Source organism: Cimex lectularius, unplaced genomic scaffold, assembly GCF_000648675.2.
Source record: "Cimex lectularius strain Harlan isolate CLEC.00 unplaced genomic scaffold, Clec_2.1 scaffold54, whole genome shotgun sequence".
Lineage (NCBI taxonomy): Eukaryota > Metazoa > Arthropoda > Insecta > Hemiptera > Cimicidae > Cimex > Cimex lectularius.
The window spans coordinates 238,511-254,924 of NW_019392704.1; the positions used below are offsets into that span (position 1 = coordinate 238,511).

A 16,414-nucleotide genomic window follows, 5' to 3' on the forward strand; every position below is an offset into this window, starting at 1 on the left:
TCTTCTGATTATCACCCGTTTGTATTGGTCTAATATCTAAGGCATCATCAACATTTCAACGCATGTGACTTAGGTGTACTTGTACGGCGTTCGAAATGCTAAACCTTCTTTACTCGTCTTTCTTTCCGGTAGTGTAGGTATTGCACGCCTATTTAAATAAAAAAATCGCAATGAAACTTAAAGTATAAAACAAATTTTGGTCAGACCTTTCACTTCATCTTCACACTTTAAACATTTTATTTTAGACACATTTTAAACCACACACACACATTTTAAAATTAAATAAAATCGCAATGTAACTTTAATTATAAAATAAACGATTTTGGCCAGCCACATCTCCAGTAGATAATTTAGTCGCAAACTAAATTATGTTTATGTATGAACATATCATTCATTTTATGAATGATGCTAATGTAGGTGTTTTTCTAACAACAGTATTATTTTTTACTACAAGTAAAATTGTTGATTTGTATACATTTAAAAATACGAAATCTTGCACTAGGCTACGAAGAATCACCCAATAGTCAAACTTCTAGTAGTGTCTGGTGTTATGTCTCGCTGTCCAGCAGGTCACGTGGCCACTAACGCTTTAATTTCCTTCGAGGGATTATTGGGGATAATTCGGGATGCTAGGTTTTTAAAATTTGAAAGGGATTTATGGAATTTTATGTATTGGGATTTTATGACATCTTTCACGAAATGAATTTTAAGGACCTTGTCGATTGTTTAATTAGATACAAAGAAGGGAGCGTTTACTATTTTTCTGAGATTTTGATTCCAATTCAACGTTTTGTCGAACCCCTCGTTTCAATGCACATGTCCAAATGAGTTTAATTAAAGTCGCGTATATCACTCGTTTGTGAAGCGTCAGTTTTGATGGTTTGCCTAGAAGTCGTGGGAGTGTTTTGTAATGTCTAGTCAGTTCGTGCTATTTTAATCTGATATATGTATTACAAGCCCATCTTTTGTCAATATACCTGTTAGCTTTAGGGAGATTTTTGATACTGGTATAGTGATGGTATCATTCCACGTCGGAGGGTAAAAGTTATGTGATGGCTTTTGCGCATTTTTTGTATTTTTATCTGCCCCTTTTTCAGCCAAGTTTCTATGTTGAATAGGCGAGCTTGTAGGGACTGATGTCAGAGCACTGGTCCTTAATTGGAGAATAGGAGAAAATCCGCAAAAGTGTGCATGAATTTGTCGGTATGGGTAGGTCAGCAGTATACGTTGAACAATACTACTCTCTGGGATTCCAGTCTTAACAGGATTGTAGTCAAAGAAATATATTCCCTGGCGGACCTGAAAGAGACGGTCAGTCAGGTGTGACCGAAATATGAGGACCCTATCAAAGCCTTAAGCCACATCAAGAAAAGCACCCGAGTAGAAATGTTTCAGCTTAGGGGAGGAAGTGACAACATCTATGACACGGTGTCATTGCTGGATCGAGGAGTGGTGTATACGGAAGCTGGATGGGATAATATTTTCTCTTCTGTTGGGTGAAATCCTTCAATCCTTCAAATTGTAAAAAATTATAAGGATTCTTTTCAGAAGGAACTGTTCCTAGTATGGGTAAGAGATTATCGGGCGATAAGATTGAGGTAAATGAAAAATTAAATGGACAATTTTCATTGTGAATGAAAGTGAGTAGATCTTATGAGAGCATTGTGCCGGTATGTTAGGAAGAGGATTGCTTTTTTAGGGAGTAATAGAAGCAGTTCAGAGATTATAAGGTTATATCCAAGAGTTTCTATTTTGGAAGGTACTTGATGATGTACTGTAGGGATGTAAAGTTTTTGTGGAAAGGGAAAGAGGAAGTGGTTAGACTTGATCCGTTCTGTATGGATTCTGTAAATATAAAGAATTTTTTATAAATTTGTTTTAAACACAAACGGTAACATGGATCTTAGCGCCACTGTTGAAAAAACGTCGGCATTATATGTTTTGCATTTATTTTGTTAAGATTTTTATTAAATTGAACATAAATAATATCAACGTCTAATATTTCATAACTGTGTTAAAGACGGTGGGTTTAAAAGGAAAGTCAGTGAGGTAGGGTCATGGGAAAATGGGCTGAGTCTTGCAGTATACAAACTTCCCAACTCATCAGCCACCTGTGGATGTGCGCACATGCGCTCCCTTCAGCACTGTGAAAAAGGTTTGACTAAAATCGACAGTTGGTTAGTGGAATAGCGGCCATCAACTAGTTCACTGTTTACCGTTGACAATTGAAGGTATTTTAAAACGTCTAAGAAAGACGCGCACAAAATTTCCACGCTACATCATTCTACGAAATTTAACATTTCAAAACACCACGATAAAATTCTTTTTCAAAAACATTGCATTTTAATTTTTTTAAAGTATGCTTAAGCGCAAAAAATAAGTTGTCATAGTAGAAATTTGCAATGCTTTATACAAAGAAGAACGCTTTTGCTTATTTATTTATAATTTATTGCTATTATATATACGTATTCATGTCATTAAAAAAGTTCTAAAGGCAATTTTTTTACAAAAATATGCACAAAAGCTGTAGGATAGTATTAAAAAAGTTAGGATTTTTTTAGGCATAGTATGTGGAAAAATTAGGAAATATAAGATCGTTTAGGGAAAATGACGACAAACCAAACTACACCACTCATCATAAACTCTCAAAAATGCAGGCAAACATAAAACAAAACGTTCAAAAAGGAATAAAAAGAACATCCTCAACAATTGTAAAAGGTATAGAAATATGTACACCTAACAGTAAAAACGCATAAACACACAAATGAATCCTTTAAACCCTTCGAAACACAATACTTATTAAAAATAAAGAAGACGATCACAATGACTGATCAGACCAATCGAAGAAAAGAGCAGAAGAGCAGACAATCCAACGAAGGCACCGAAAAACAATCAGGCGCATCATACTCCTCACGATCTTAAAAAAAGATACTTAACACAAATTACACAAACAGCCTAAGGATGGTGAAATGCCGAAAGGTGTCTGTCCGATCAACACAGCGAAGATAAGCGGACCAGGATGATCGGTTTCGACCAAATTTTAGGTTTACCCCGCAGTGAGAACTCTCATAAAATTGTAACTAGAAAACAAACACAAACTTAACGGGTCAATTTTTTAAAAAACACACTGTTACGTTGAAACTGAAAAACCAATTTTGGTGACAGTCATTTTTAATTCCAACATGACTAATCAAAATTATATGATCCAATGATTAATTAGTAATAAATAATTGAGTAAGTTGTGCTGTGTCCTCGTTGGTTTCAGCCCTTCACCGAATTATAAATAAAAATAAAAAAAAATTTCATTTGACTAATGTAGAAATTTGAACTGGAATAAATATTAAATGTATAGTTCTTATATGAAAATAAAATAAGTTTGTAAAATCAGGTTTTATGCAAAAACGAAAATTGGTTGAAAATGTTGATTAGAAAGATATTTTTGAATTTAGTTTTTAGTCAAACAATGTATGAAATTGAATCTTTTTTAAATGTACGTATTTAATAACAACCCCATTTCGCGATAAAAAAAAGTCATAACCATCGTTAAATTTATCAAATGAATCACAAATATTTTTTATAAATAATTCAATAACGATTCTGGGAACTTTCATAACCCTTTTTAAGGTAGAAAGCAATACTGAATAGAGCAGAACCAAATGCTTATTTATTGTATTTCTAAATTTTATGTTTTTAATTTTTTATAATAAATAGTACTGTGTTTGATACAGTTTTGTTTTGTATTTATAGAAAATTGGGTTTATATAATTGTTAATATATGTTAATCTATATGATCATTTAAACGTAAAAAAAGTAAAAATATAATTTACATAATTGCAAAAAGCTAAACGTTCAAGGTATACAATTTATTGCAATTATTTACACGTATGTATACCAATATATTCTTAAGCCAAAATTTATATTTTTTATTGGCCCAACCGTCGAAGTTAGGCTTCAGAGTCAACAGCTAGATCATTTCAGCGCCAACGCATGAACTTTTAAATCTAGCTCACTCACACTCTCATTTATTCTTAAATGCATTATTTCCTATTTATATACCATTCACTCAAGCTGATTGATGTAGTACTCAAAATTCATCCATCACTCTTTACACATACGATGTACAAATTTACTTGAGGTGCGATGGGGGTACTCATTCCAACATCAGCTCTTTCACGCTACAAATATACTCTAATAAATATAAATCATTTCGGTATACACAAAACGAGATATATACCAAGCATTACATAATAATAACAAAACAGCCCTATTTCTTCCAAAAATTGGAACAGGAGTCCCCAAGATTTGCTCCTGCGCTCATATCGGGTGGAATTTCTACTCAGTCTATGTAGAATCAAAGACTGATAACCTGCAATTAAATGGGAGACCTCGGATAACTTTTCCCTAAATGCCGTATATATACGCAGGCTTTGGCCACAATGAAGTGACTATGTGTCACCCTAATATGACCTAATAAACCACCCTAATAAAAAAATATATATGACCTATTCTTAATAGGGGGAGTAAAAGTCCTCTTCTTTGAATCAGATCTTCCGAGGTTCATTTATCGACCGTGCTTTTGATTCTCGAGAGCTTTTCTACAGAACACGGCCCACCGACGCTGCCTCCTTCTTTCTTTCCTAATCAGGTTTTTTGTAGTAGTTTTAGCGACAGTGGACCGGTTCGCGCTGTTTTGGTAAAAGTACAGTGGATAGACGATATAGTAAGGCGAAGTTGTCCTGGACGAGAAGGGCCGGAAGGACCCAAATTAGTTTTAAAGTTTGCGTGCCAGCGTACATTATTAAGTACGGGGTAATTTTAATGCAAAAAGTATGAATAAATTGACCTTCATTTAGCATTGTGTGACGTGACACAAAGTCATTAAAATTAAATATTTTGAAATTATTCTTGTTGTAGAACATAGTGTACATTTTAATTTGGTAACTGTTGCCGTCATTAGTAAAACTGTTATTATTTAGTGCCAAAACCAACGCACAATTTGGCTGACAAGTTTTTCTAATAGTCATTTTTTATTTGAGCGAATTGATATAGTTGATGATATATGTTCGGATTAATTAACATTTTCCACACTTAACAAATATAATACAATCTTTATTTTGCACATTTAAGTACGTAAATTTATATAAACAATAAGCAATGCAATTGATTACGTAATAATAGCATTTTAAGTCCGTTAGACAATTAGACCAACCAAAATCAAGTGTTCAAAAAACCTATATTAAACATTTTCCAAACAGAAATGGCAAAAATACAGTTTGAATTTTTTAGTTTTACGCAAAATATTTTTCATTTGTTTCTGGATTGAAGACGTTAGTTTTAGAGAAATTAAAGGATGAACCTGTTAGTACATTCATAGTAGGAATAAGAAAGTTAAAAATAATACTAATTACGCAGTTCATCTTTAATTCGATTTTGTTGATAAAACTGATGTTCATCAGTGGATTTGATTTGATGTTTAAAATTGTGAGCAAATTTGAGCTATTGGTATAAAATACATAATTATTTTGTGACCGAGTGATGTAGGGAAGTAGGTTAAAAAAATTTTGAGAAAGAAACAAAGTTTTCGTCAACCTAAAATCCCTTGGTTACAAATTTTTGGAAAACAATATTTTTTCTTTTAAGTTTTTGCGTTCCAAATGCTTCCTCCTTTTCAAAAATCACAAATATAGTAATAATTTGAAACGACTACATCGATCCACTGGGAACACTCCACAAATTTAGAACCTTATAAAACGTTTGAAAAGTTTTTATTGATTTTTTCCTATTTTTCTCATTTATAATGACGTAAAATCTAGACCTTGATGACATTGGCTCAAAGGAAAGATTAGACTTGTTAACTGTTGTAATAACGTTGAAGTCGGATAAAATTCAAAGGTGTTATGTCAGCGAGAAACAAATTAGTAAAAAAAAGTCAATAAATGTTATTTTTCTTGCTATTGGGTTGTCCGGAAAATAATGCAGGATTTTAAGTTTTCATTAAAAAAAATCTATATAAAATATTCTGTTTACGTTTACAGGATTACTCATTTGTATGAATGTCANTATTTTGATTAAAGAACATTGCTTTAAAGTAACTAGTTTCTTTTTTTTTGTTTAATACCAAAATCCTGCATTATTTTCCGGACAACCCAATATAAATATTCGTATTTAGGGACATTAAAGAGTTCTTAAAATTAATTCAAATTGTCTTTTTAATTCAAATATCTTTTTCTTACTTTACTAGAAGCATCTTATTTTTGTTGTTGTATGTACATATAAATAATGTATATAAAGCCAATATGCTACCTAGTTTTTGCACTTAAAAATGGCCGAAACGATATTTTTCAACCTTATAAGTCTTATAGGTCTCATTTTTTCGAACATTTTACGCTGAACAAGGTGGCTGTTTTAAATCTTTTACCAGCTTCAGTCATTCATCAGTAAATTTAATAATTCGGAATAAGTTAATTTTTGTCGAATTTGATTATGACGGGCGTCTAACATTCCTTGCACAAATGCCGATTTGGGAGGATGAAGAAAACGTTCTTCCATACATCCTATGGACTGATGAACCCAAGTTAACCTTTAATGGCATACTAAACCGTTTTAATTTTTGAAAATGGGCGGAGGAAAATCCGGGAATTTCGTATTCTTGTCATCATCAGGTGGTTTAAAGTATCAACGTTTTGTGTGGACTTCTCGGAAATAAATTAGTTGGGCCTTATTTCTACGAAAATAATTTAAATGGTGCTCAGTTTCTCAATTTTTTGAGGGAGGTTTTACCAACTCCACTAGTTTATGTTACTCTGTAACAACGACAAAGAATGATTCTCCAGCTTGATTGATGTCCCGAACACAATTCTTTGCAGTTGTCACTTCTGGGATAGGTGATAGGATTTCATGGCCCGATCTGTTGGCCTCCTCGGTTACCCGATTAAAATCCACTTGTTTATTTTCTGTGGGGCCATTTAAAAAACAGTGTCTACGCCAATCATTAGCTAGAAACCTCATCTGAAGAACTCTAGCAAAGGATGGAAAATGCTTGTCAATCCATCTCCCCTGACTCTGTCGCTCTGAGCAACAGCAAAAGTTATTAAAAAGAGCAAGCTTTTTGCATCTTTACGCAAGGCGGGCAGTTCGAACATGAAATGTGATTAATAAATAGCAAACTAAATGATTGTTTTTTTTTTCAATCTTTTTGCCAAAACTTTGTCATTTTTGATCAATTTAAAATCTAAATGCAACTTTGTTTTCAGCATAAAAAATCCTTTAATATAATGTGTCAAGATCTGTAGCATCGTTTGAAATTTTTAAGTTGAACTGGGATTATTGTACCCTGTATAATTTTTCACCAAAAAAGGTAAACATTTGAAACTAGACTAAAAAAAATATCAAATACGTATTTTTTGTTTTTTTGGTAGCGTCATTGGTTCAAGGGAAATTCAGTCGGGCCACCTAAAAGAGACACCCTGTATATAGTAACCTTGAAATACATTACATGACCTATATATGAATGTTTTCTGAAATTCCTCACTGCGTACTACAAAGTTTATATTAGACTACATTAATCTTGCCTATTCAAAGTAATTCAAAGCCAGAATCGTCTTTCAGAAATTAATGCAATATGGCCAGCATCAAGGGACAAAAAAGTTTATTGTTAAATAAATTTTTAAAATATTTTTTCTCGCCCCCTAGACAGGCAATTTTGAAAGAAGGTTCGGTTAGGGGGTTTTATCTTTGGAATAAGTATTACAACAACTGTTTATTTGAAATAGGTAATTGTACGTCCTTAGCCTTCTCATGTTTGAAAATAAGCCTATATTTTAAAACGGATTCAATTATATTTCGAAAAATAATTAACTATAGTTATTTTTTTTAATAGAAAATTAGATTTTGTCATTCAGTTGTGCGATTGGCGCTATTCCCTATAAACCGTTCCATTCAAAAAGGATGTAGCAAACGATGAAAATAAGGGCTACAATCCCGATTTGTTGTATCTTGAATTGGAACGATATTGGTTTAGTCTCGGGTCGAGGGGGTTCCTGGATCGCGTGCTTTTTAAAACAAGGTCACGTGAACGATGAACAACCTTCTTAATAATCGTCTTCCTTTAGACAAATGCCAGTTGATATCCGAAAAGTGCAGATGGGCCTGAACGATACTGTGAATGAAAGGGGTAAATTAATTGTTAATTATTTCAGATCGGTTCTGCTAACAGAAATAATTTTACTCTACCTATTAAAAGAAAACTTTTGTACGGATCTATTTATATTTGAAGTGTTAAACCTTAATAATTATGTTTATTACCATGTTTGATGAAAATGCACTCATGATTTAAATTAAACCCCCAAAAAAATTAAAAATGTTTAAAATCCATTACCTTCCCGAGCTGTTTATACGAAAGTATAAAAGGCCAAAGCTTAAGCTTAAAGTCCTTTTTCTTAAAAAGTAAGAATTAAAACAAAAATACTTCTGATTATTTCTTAATGATTTTAGGAAAAATGTTCCAACCATACTGCTCAAAAATGTGTAGCGATATTGCCAATTTTGTAGTATTTACTTTCCCTAGAATTTTTATTTTATTTTTATTACAAATTGAATTAAAATTTATTAGAAATTATTATGTTTTTTGCTGAAGAAAAATTTAAGGGATTTTGAAAAAAATAAATGGTTTAATTCCATCATTTTGTTTATAGGACATAATAAATTTTTAAACAATTAATAGCGTATATAATGTCCTCTGTTAGATAAAATCTCTGTGCACCTGTTAGGCATACTGTTAATAAGATTGATACTATTTTCATAAGGAATTTCATTCCATAGATGTTGCCACGCTGCACTCAGGAGTTACAGGTCAACTGTCTGAGCACAGTGATCGAAAAGTCTTCTCTGCAACGCATCCCACATGTGCTTATTGGGATTGAAGTTTGGAATGAGGCTAGGAGCAAATGGGAAATTCCCTGGTTTTCCAAACATTGATGAACAACTCTGCTTCTATGAGGTATCGCATTGACATCCAGAAATCGAAAATCCGTGCCAAAGAGATTCCTGGTTTGAGGGATGTATTACGTGATAATGTCTTAGACTTAACGGACTTCGATGTGGTTGCCATCAACAATATGGAGTCCAGTACTTCCTCCAGTGTAAATCCCAGCACAGACTATTATACACTCTTCCAAACTGCACTGATGAAAGCATGAACTGGGGCATTGTACGCATCCCCTGTTCTCAGTTGACTCTTCGGCGCATGCTATCACTATACAGACAGAAACGCTACTCATCAGTAAACATAACAGCACTCCAATTGATTTTTTCCTGAGTTGCTGGTGGTGGGCTTTTGCTGCAGGTCGTCTCGAATGGGGCTACGAGATGAGGCCAATTTCTCACAAACGATTACGAATCGGTTGTGTTGACAAAGAACTTGTCAAAACATCTTATGCTTCAATTAGGATCTGGCGAACACTGTGGAAAGGATTCCGTTTTGCAGCAATGACAACATTTCTGTCCTCCCTTAGCGTCGTAATGCGCTGAGATTAACTACCAGGTCTCGTAATGGCGCTTCCAATCTCTCGGAATCGGGGGAGGAGTCATACACTTCGATGACTCATTCTCACAATAACATTTCTAACTTCTGGTTCAAGATCTTTTTCCATGCTTAAAGAGAATACAATTGGATTAAAATGGAGAATAGACGAGCCAAGGTTTTTGTTTACAAAAGGAGTAATCTTCATGTTTACTATTCTTAAGGAAATGCGTTTTTTAAAATGAGGATTAGCTAATGCTTCTTTTTGGCTTGTATTTTCTGTTTTGTTTTAACTATTGTATTATGTTTTATAATTGATAGAAATTACAAATATCCCTATTTATTTTTGTCTAGTTTAGTTTACCATTATATATTGTCAGCCTTTATAATTTATTTGCAAGTTTGTCCACATTGAACACACTACCCGCAAGAACGGTGAGCCATGAAGGTTTAGCATTTCAAACCCCGTGCAAGTACAAAATTATAAAGCTAGAACAAAAGCGATGGTGCTCTTTTAAATATTACAGGAATAAAACTTCTTTTCCTTTCACAACGAACATTACTTTATCTGTTAAGATTATGAAAATAAAATAAATAGATGTATAGATAGTGTGTTTTTAATTAAAATAAATATTTTTCGTTTGTTACAAATCAACACGTTTTTAACCATATATTAATAATATTGCAAACTTCTGGTTCGAAATGATGTCTTTCCATCATTAAAGAGAATAAAATTTGATTAAAATGGAGAAAAGACGAGCGAATGTTTTTGTTTAGAAGATGCGTAATTTTCATGTTTACTATTCTTAAGTAAATCCGGATTAACATTTGTTTGTTTTTCGTATGCGTTTTCTTTCTTGTTTTGTAAAATTCACAAGAATATATCCGTTAATTTAATTAAAATTAATAGAAATTAGAAATATCCCTTTTTTGGGGGGTTTAGTTTACAATTATAAATCGTCTGTCTTTATAATTTATTTGCCAAGGGGCAAGTTACGCACTTTATCCATTCTGAACACACTACCCGCAAGTACGGTGAGTCATGAAGGTTTAGCATTTCAGACCCCATGCAAGTACACAATATTATAAAGCTGGAACAATAACGATGGTTCTGTCTTTTAAATATTACAGGAATAAAACTTCTTTTCCTTTCAAAACGCATGTTATTTTATGTGTTATGATTATGAAAAGAAGATAGATGTATAGATATTTAAAATAAATACTTTTCGTTTGTTACAAATCAACACGAATAGTATGAACATGTAGTTGGTCTGACGTTAAGAAGAAAAGAAAATATACATGTCATAATTTCGATATACAGGGTATCCCATGAACAGACGTCAATACTTAATAATTTACAAGTTTCCAAATTTCGTAATACTTTATTAAGTAATATTTTCTTGGCATTGGTAGTATTGACGGATATGGTGTTTTGAGAAAACTCGTTCCTTCAAATGAGCTTAAACATATGTACTTAATTTCTCAAAGATCACTTTTTACTAGTCAAAAATTAACGTTAAATTGCCAAAAATTTGATTTTTCTGTTGCCAATTTTACGCGATTAATTTTTATTATAAGAAAAAATAAGAAGAATCTTATTAAGAGAGATTAGATATATAAAAACTTCAGAACAAGGAAAAGACGCTTCACCAACTTCCCATCTCAACCACACCTTTTTTTCTAATTTTCCCTCCTTTTTGCCATTTTTCAAATGTCTTTTATCTCAACTGAAAACCTTAATTAATTAAAGATATTAATTGGTCAAGCGGATCACGAAACTTGTGAATTTAATAAGTTTAAAATGAAGTATACCTTCACTAAAGATTTCCGTGGCCATTTCATTTCTCGCCGAGAATCAAATAGATTACACGACATTTGAAAAATGGCAAAAAGGAGGGAAAATTCAAAAAGGGTGTGGTTGAGATGGGAAGTTGGTGTCCGAGTGGATCGAGGTCACGATAGCTCAAGTGGTAGAGCAGCGGCGTATCAAGCCGAAGATCGTGGGTTCGAATCCCGCTCGTGCCATTGACGTTTTTATCTCAACTGAAAACCTTAATTAATTGTAAGATATTAATTGGTCAAGCGGACGCCGAAACTAGTGAACTATAAAAAAGTTTAAATATTTTTAGTAATATATTAATTTCATATCCGTTTTTATCTTTGAAGTATTGGTGATGTGCGATGTAGTCAAGATTCGAAATCTTGGAAAGATAAACAAAAACAAAAAATAATTATATTATGGTTATTCGTTTGTTGCACTCTAAAATATCCTGAATACAATATTCACTTTTCGCTTTCAAATTTTTTGCCGTCCAAATGCTTTTCCTAATGTCGAAAATGACCGAAATGATGACAACTTTGAAACGACTCAGGAATTAAAAAAACTATAACCTACAGAAAAACGTGATCTTCGTAAATAAAATCGAAGTTATAAAATAAAACGTTTGAAGAATTTTTGTAGACTTCATCCTCCATTTTCTTTTTACTTATAATGAAATATTCTTTACATTTTATTGGTACAGACTGAAAGAAAACAGATTAATAATACTTTTATCGTTTCTTCATATTTCAACCGTTTAAATTGAAAATAAGGTTTCAGTTGGATAAAATTCGAAGTACTTATGAATTGTTAGTGGAACGATATAGGCTAGTAAAAAAGTTACCCCCAACTGATCGAGCGAAAAAAAATTCTATTTTTTAATAAAAATTCAGAAGATTTAAAGAGATTTAAAAGGGGCTTAAACCGAATCAGATTTGCAAAAAAACATAAATTTGTTATTTAAACAAGCTATTTATTTCTTAGGTGACTTTTATGATCACTTGAAAATTACTTAACTCGAAATTGTCCTTTATCACCCTTTTCCTGACCTGAATCCAAGGCACTGACCTTCACCGCCCTAAGAGAAGAAAACTCCAGGGGCCAATAAACCCTTTGACATCTCAGGGGTTAAGGGCTGTTATTGTTTTAAGAACAGTTTTGTCAAACGAAAGGTTATAAGATTTTCTTTTTTCCAGGGGTTCGAGAGGCAAGCACTCATCTTCAAACACGGCCAGGCGACAAAGAAGATGGGATGCAAGCCTTCAAAAGAAACACTTAAAAGCGCACCATACGATGGTAGGCAATCACGAAGGCTGAAATCGTCGAACCAGATCGACGTCATTAACGATGACGAAGACGGAACGAAGATTGTCAGCCTAAGAGAAGACAACGGAGTGATTGAAGATGCAGCGCCGTTCACGCGTAAGTATAAAAACGTCGTATTGAACCGTTCAAACCGTTAATCCAATTGATTTTGGAAGAATGAAAGAAGTAACTATCGATACACGACGAATAGCGTGACCGTTGATGGGCGATTTTAGACATTACGTCACCCTCGGCCGTAGGAGTTTTATGGAAAATTCGAAACGGAACATATTACACTATTTATCTTTTCGTCAATATCGTGATGTTCATCCTTCCATCAGCAAAGTGCCCTGGATAAGAAGCAATCCAAAAGATTAGTAATTGATCCTCATTATTAATATTTTCTTTCGTGGACGTGCGATGTCATCACCCTTTATAACCATTGACACTACAATGCAATGAAATACACAATGTCGTTCTATAAAAAGATTAGAATCTTTATTTTCTATTATGATGAAAGACATTTACATATGTATAGTAGTTATGACAAAAATAATTTTTAATAATAATTAAAGAATACGACATACGAATGTATATAATTGTAATATATAAATAAAGTATTATTATATTACAAAATTATAACCTAATTAAAAGATAATATGCTTAGTTTAATTTATAATTATTTACCGCTTGGGAAATTCAAAAACGTACTAATATATCTTCATTACAAACTAAAAAATATCTTTATGAAATTTTATTGCTGCCTCAGCCTTGTATTCAGCTCAGTTGGGGGTCGCTTGACCATTTAAATGAGCTGGGAAAATTACTAGATTAATTTTACCAAAAATACAAAATATCTCTAAATGAAACGATCAAATTCGTACTTAAAAGTACGGCGCACTTTACACCAGGTAGAAGTTTTTCAAAGAATTATGAATTAAGCACAGGTAGGCAGATAGAATATGCTTTATTTCCATCACTAATAGGTGTTAACATATCGTTTATTAGTTATTTTGAAAGGCAATGGCCATAGCAATCTGTTGAATTGCCATTTTATGTTATTTGTACAAACTCAATTACTATCATCATTATTATTATTTATAGTTTTTCAAAGAATTATGAATACAGGTAGACAGATAGATCCTGCTTTATTTCCATTACTAATAGATGTTTACAAATCATTTATTAGTTATTTTTGAAAGACAATGGCCATAGCAATCTCTTCAATTGCCATTTTATGTTATTTGTGCAAACTCAATTACTATCATCATTTATAAATTTTTAAGGGCGTTTTAACGCCTATGGTCATTTCAAGCTCTAAGTTTTAACCTCATATCTTAGGTTAGCTACATCCCTCCTGAGAGCTATAAAGCTCTGACTACAAACATTCACTCATAAACTAATCTAACGTATTGTCATCCAAAGTTTTAACATATCCTTTTAAAATACTTAATTTGGAAGGCCAAATGTATGAAAAAATTTAAATTATAAAGTTTAATCCTTTTCTTTAAATATAATTATGAATTTTTGTTTCATAATTTAAAATTTCCCGTAGGCATGCATGGCCAATGATCAGTCTAGCAACAGTCTCAGCATGAGTATAGTCTCATCGTTATCATTTTGTTGTTCTAATACTATAAATACATTAACACTACTTAACATTAATAATAAAAATGTGTGGTGTTTAATGACCGTTAGCCAATGATTATTTGGAGATCGTGAGATAGGGTCTGGTGTGATGTAGGTTTCAGAAAAACATTTTCTTTATCGTGCTAACGTTTCGATATTTATTGAGATCATCTTCAGAGCCGGGATTTATAAACATTGTTTAAATTATACAAACACATGTAGGATGTGAAAAGAAATTATCTATTTATATTTCTATTATCATGAGATGTGAAAAAATGAATATAAATTCATAATTTCTTCTCACATCCTACATGTGTTTGTATAATTTAAACAATGTTTATAAATCCCGGCTCTGAAGATATCTCAATAAATATTGAAACGTTGGCACGATAAAGAAAACGGTTTTCTAAAGCCCATGCCACACCAGACTGCATCTCACGATCTCCAAATCATCATTAATAATAAATACATAATATGTACTGGTCTATTGACCAAATTACTTCTATCAATTAATTAATCTTTTTATGTAAGGTATTGATTGAAATGAAAAAGTTAGTGTCACGAGGAGGATTTGAACCCACGACCTTCGGCTCAATACGCCGCTGCTCTAACCACTCGAGCTATCGTGACTTCCTGGACGTGGGTTCGAATCCCGCTCGTGACACTAACTTTTTCATTTCAACCAATACCTTACAAAAAAAGATTAATTAATTGAAATTAATAATAAAACAAAAACACAATAACACTTCTTTTTCTTTATCCGTTTTTTTATTTCATGTTTTCAATTTCATTTTTCCGTTCCAACAGCCTCAAAAATTCCTTAAAAGAAATCTTGCATGCAGAACTCTCTGGTGTAAGAGTTTGGAAAAAGGCCTAAATCTCGTTATACATTCCAATAAATTTACGAAAAGTGAAAAGTGCTCTTCGAACAAACACTGGGGCCCAAGTAACTCTTTTAAATCACTCGAAATACTATCATTATTACTTTTATTATTAATTTTTTAGAGCGTTTTAACGGCTAAGGTCGCCCTAACATTCAAACCTTCTATCTTAGGTTAGCTATATTCCTTCTGAGTGCTATAATGCTCTGACTCCAAACATTCACTCATAAACTTATCCATCCTATTGCCATCCAAAGCTTTAATTTATCCTTGTCAAATTCTTAATTTGGAAGGCCAAATATATGCAAAATCCCATTTTATAAAATTTATCCCGGTTCTTTAATTAGAATTTCAAATCTTTGTTCCATAATTTAAACCTTTCCGATTCCATTTTAATAATAACAATGGAGTCAGACTAGCAAGAGTCTCAGAATTGCAGTTTATTACCCCGCAATTTGTATTTTCTTCTGTTTCATTTTTCCGCTCCGGCAGCTTCCAAAATTCCTGACAAAAGAATGAAATCTTGCACGCATAACTCTCAATCAAACATTAGCAGCCAAACATTCAATGGTATAACAATCTGGGAAAAGGCCTACATCTCATTATAAATTACAATAAATATGAGAAAGTTGAAAAGTGTTCTTCGAAAGAAACATTGCAGACCCAGTAACTCCTTTAAATCACTCGAAAGATTGAGCCATTGCCTAAAGAATAGCTAAGTGCGACATTCGACTGAAATATGTTTTACAGTGAGAATGATACGTTCTCCACTTCGCAAACATAGAGGACAAATTGGAATACTAAAGTTGTTATTGTTATTTTATCATTATATATGTTTAATTTATATTTAAGAATAAGTTTAATAAGAAAGGATGGATTATTAATTGAAATGATGGACCAAGTATTTCTCCCATTTGAGAAACTGAGAGAAGCATTACACGAGGGGAATTAAGGTGGTTCCAACTCGAATGATCCTCACCGGTTCCTTACTCAGCTGCATCTTCCCACGGCAGGCTATTCGGAGCTCTGCTAGAAGCAGGGACACTCCCAGGTCATAGCTTCTCAGATAAAAGGAGCAATTGAAGCGTCTGGAAAAACTTCTTAAAAACTAATATGCCTGATCGTATTTAATGAGATTAGATACTGTAGCAAATCATAAAAGTCGTTGTTTAGATTTTATAAGTCAAATTGCAGCATTCCTTGTACTAAGTCATTCCATACCTTGATCCACATGAATGCTTATCATCCGCCTTGTGAAAT

At 32.7% G+C, this 16,414-nt stretch overlaps 1 protein-coding gene across 1 annotated transcript in view; it reads left to right on the forward strand.

Annotated features, from left to right (window-relative positions):
• The first annotated feature begins 2,162 nt into the window (after positions 1–2,162).
• Positions 2,163–16,414, forward strand: part of LOC106665804 (cilia- and flagella-associated protein 91) — a 219,877-nt gene continuing 205,625 nt past the window's right edge. Inside the window, exons 1-2 of the mRNA XM_014392531.1 lie at positions 2,163–2,231; positions 12,536–12,761. Coding sequence (XP_014248017.1) covers positions 12,587–12,761 — 175 coding nt within the window. The 5' untranslated portion in view covers positions 2,163–2,231; positions 12,536–12,586. The remainder of the gene's footprint in view (positions 2,232–12,535; positions 12,762–16,414) is intronic.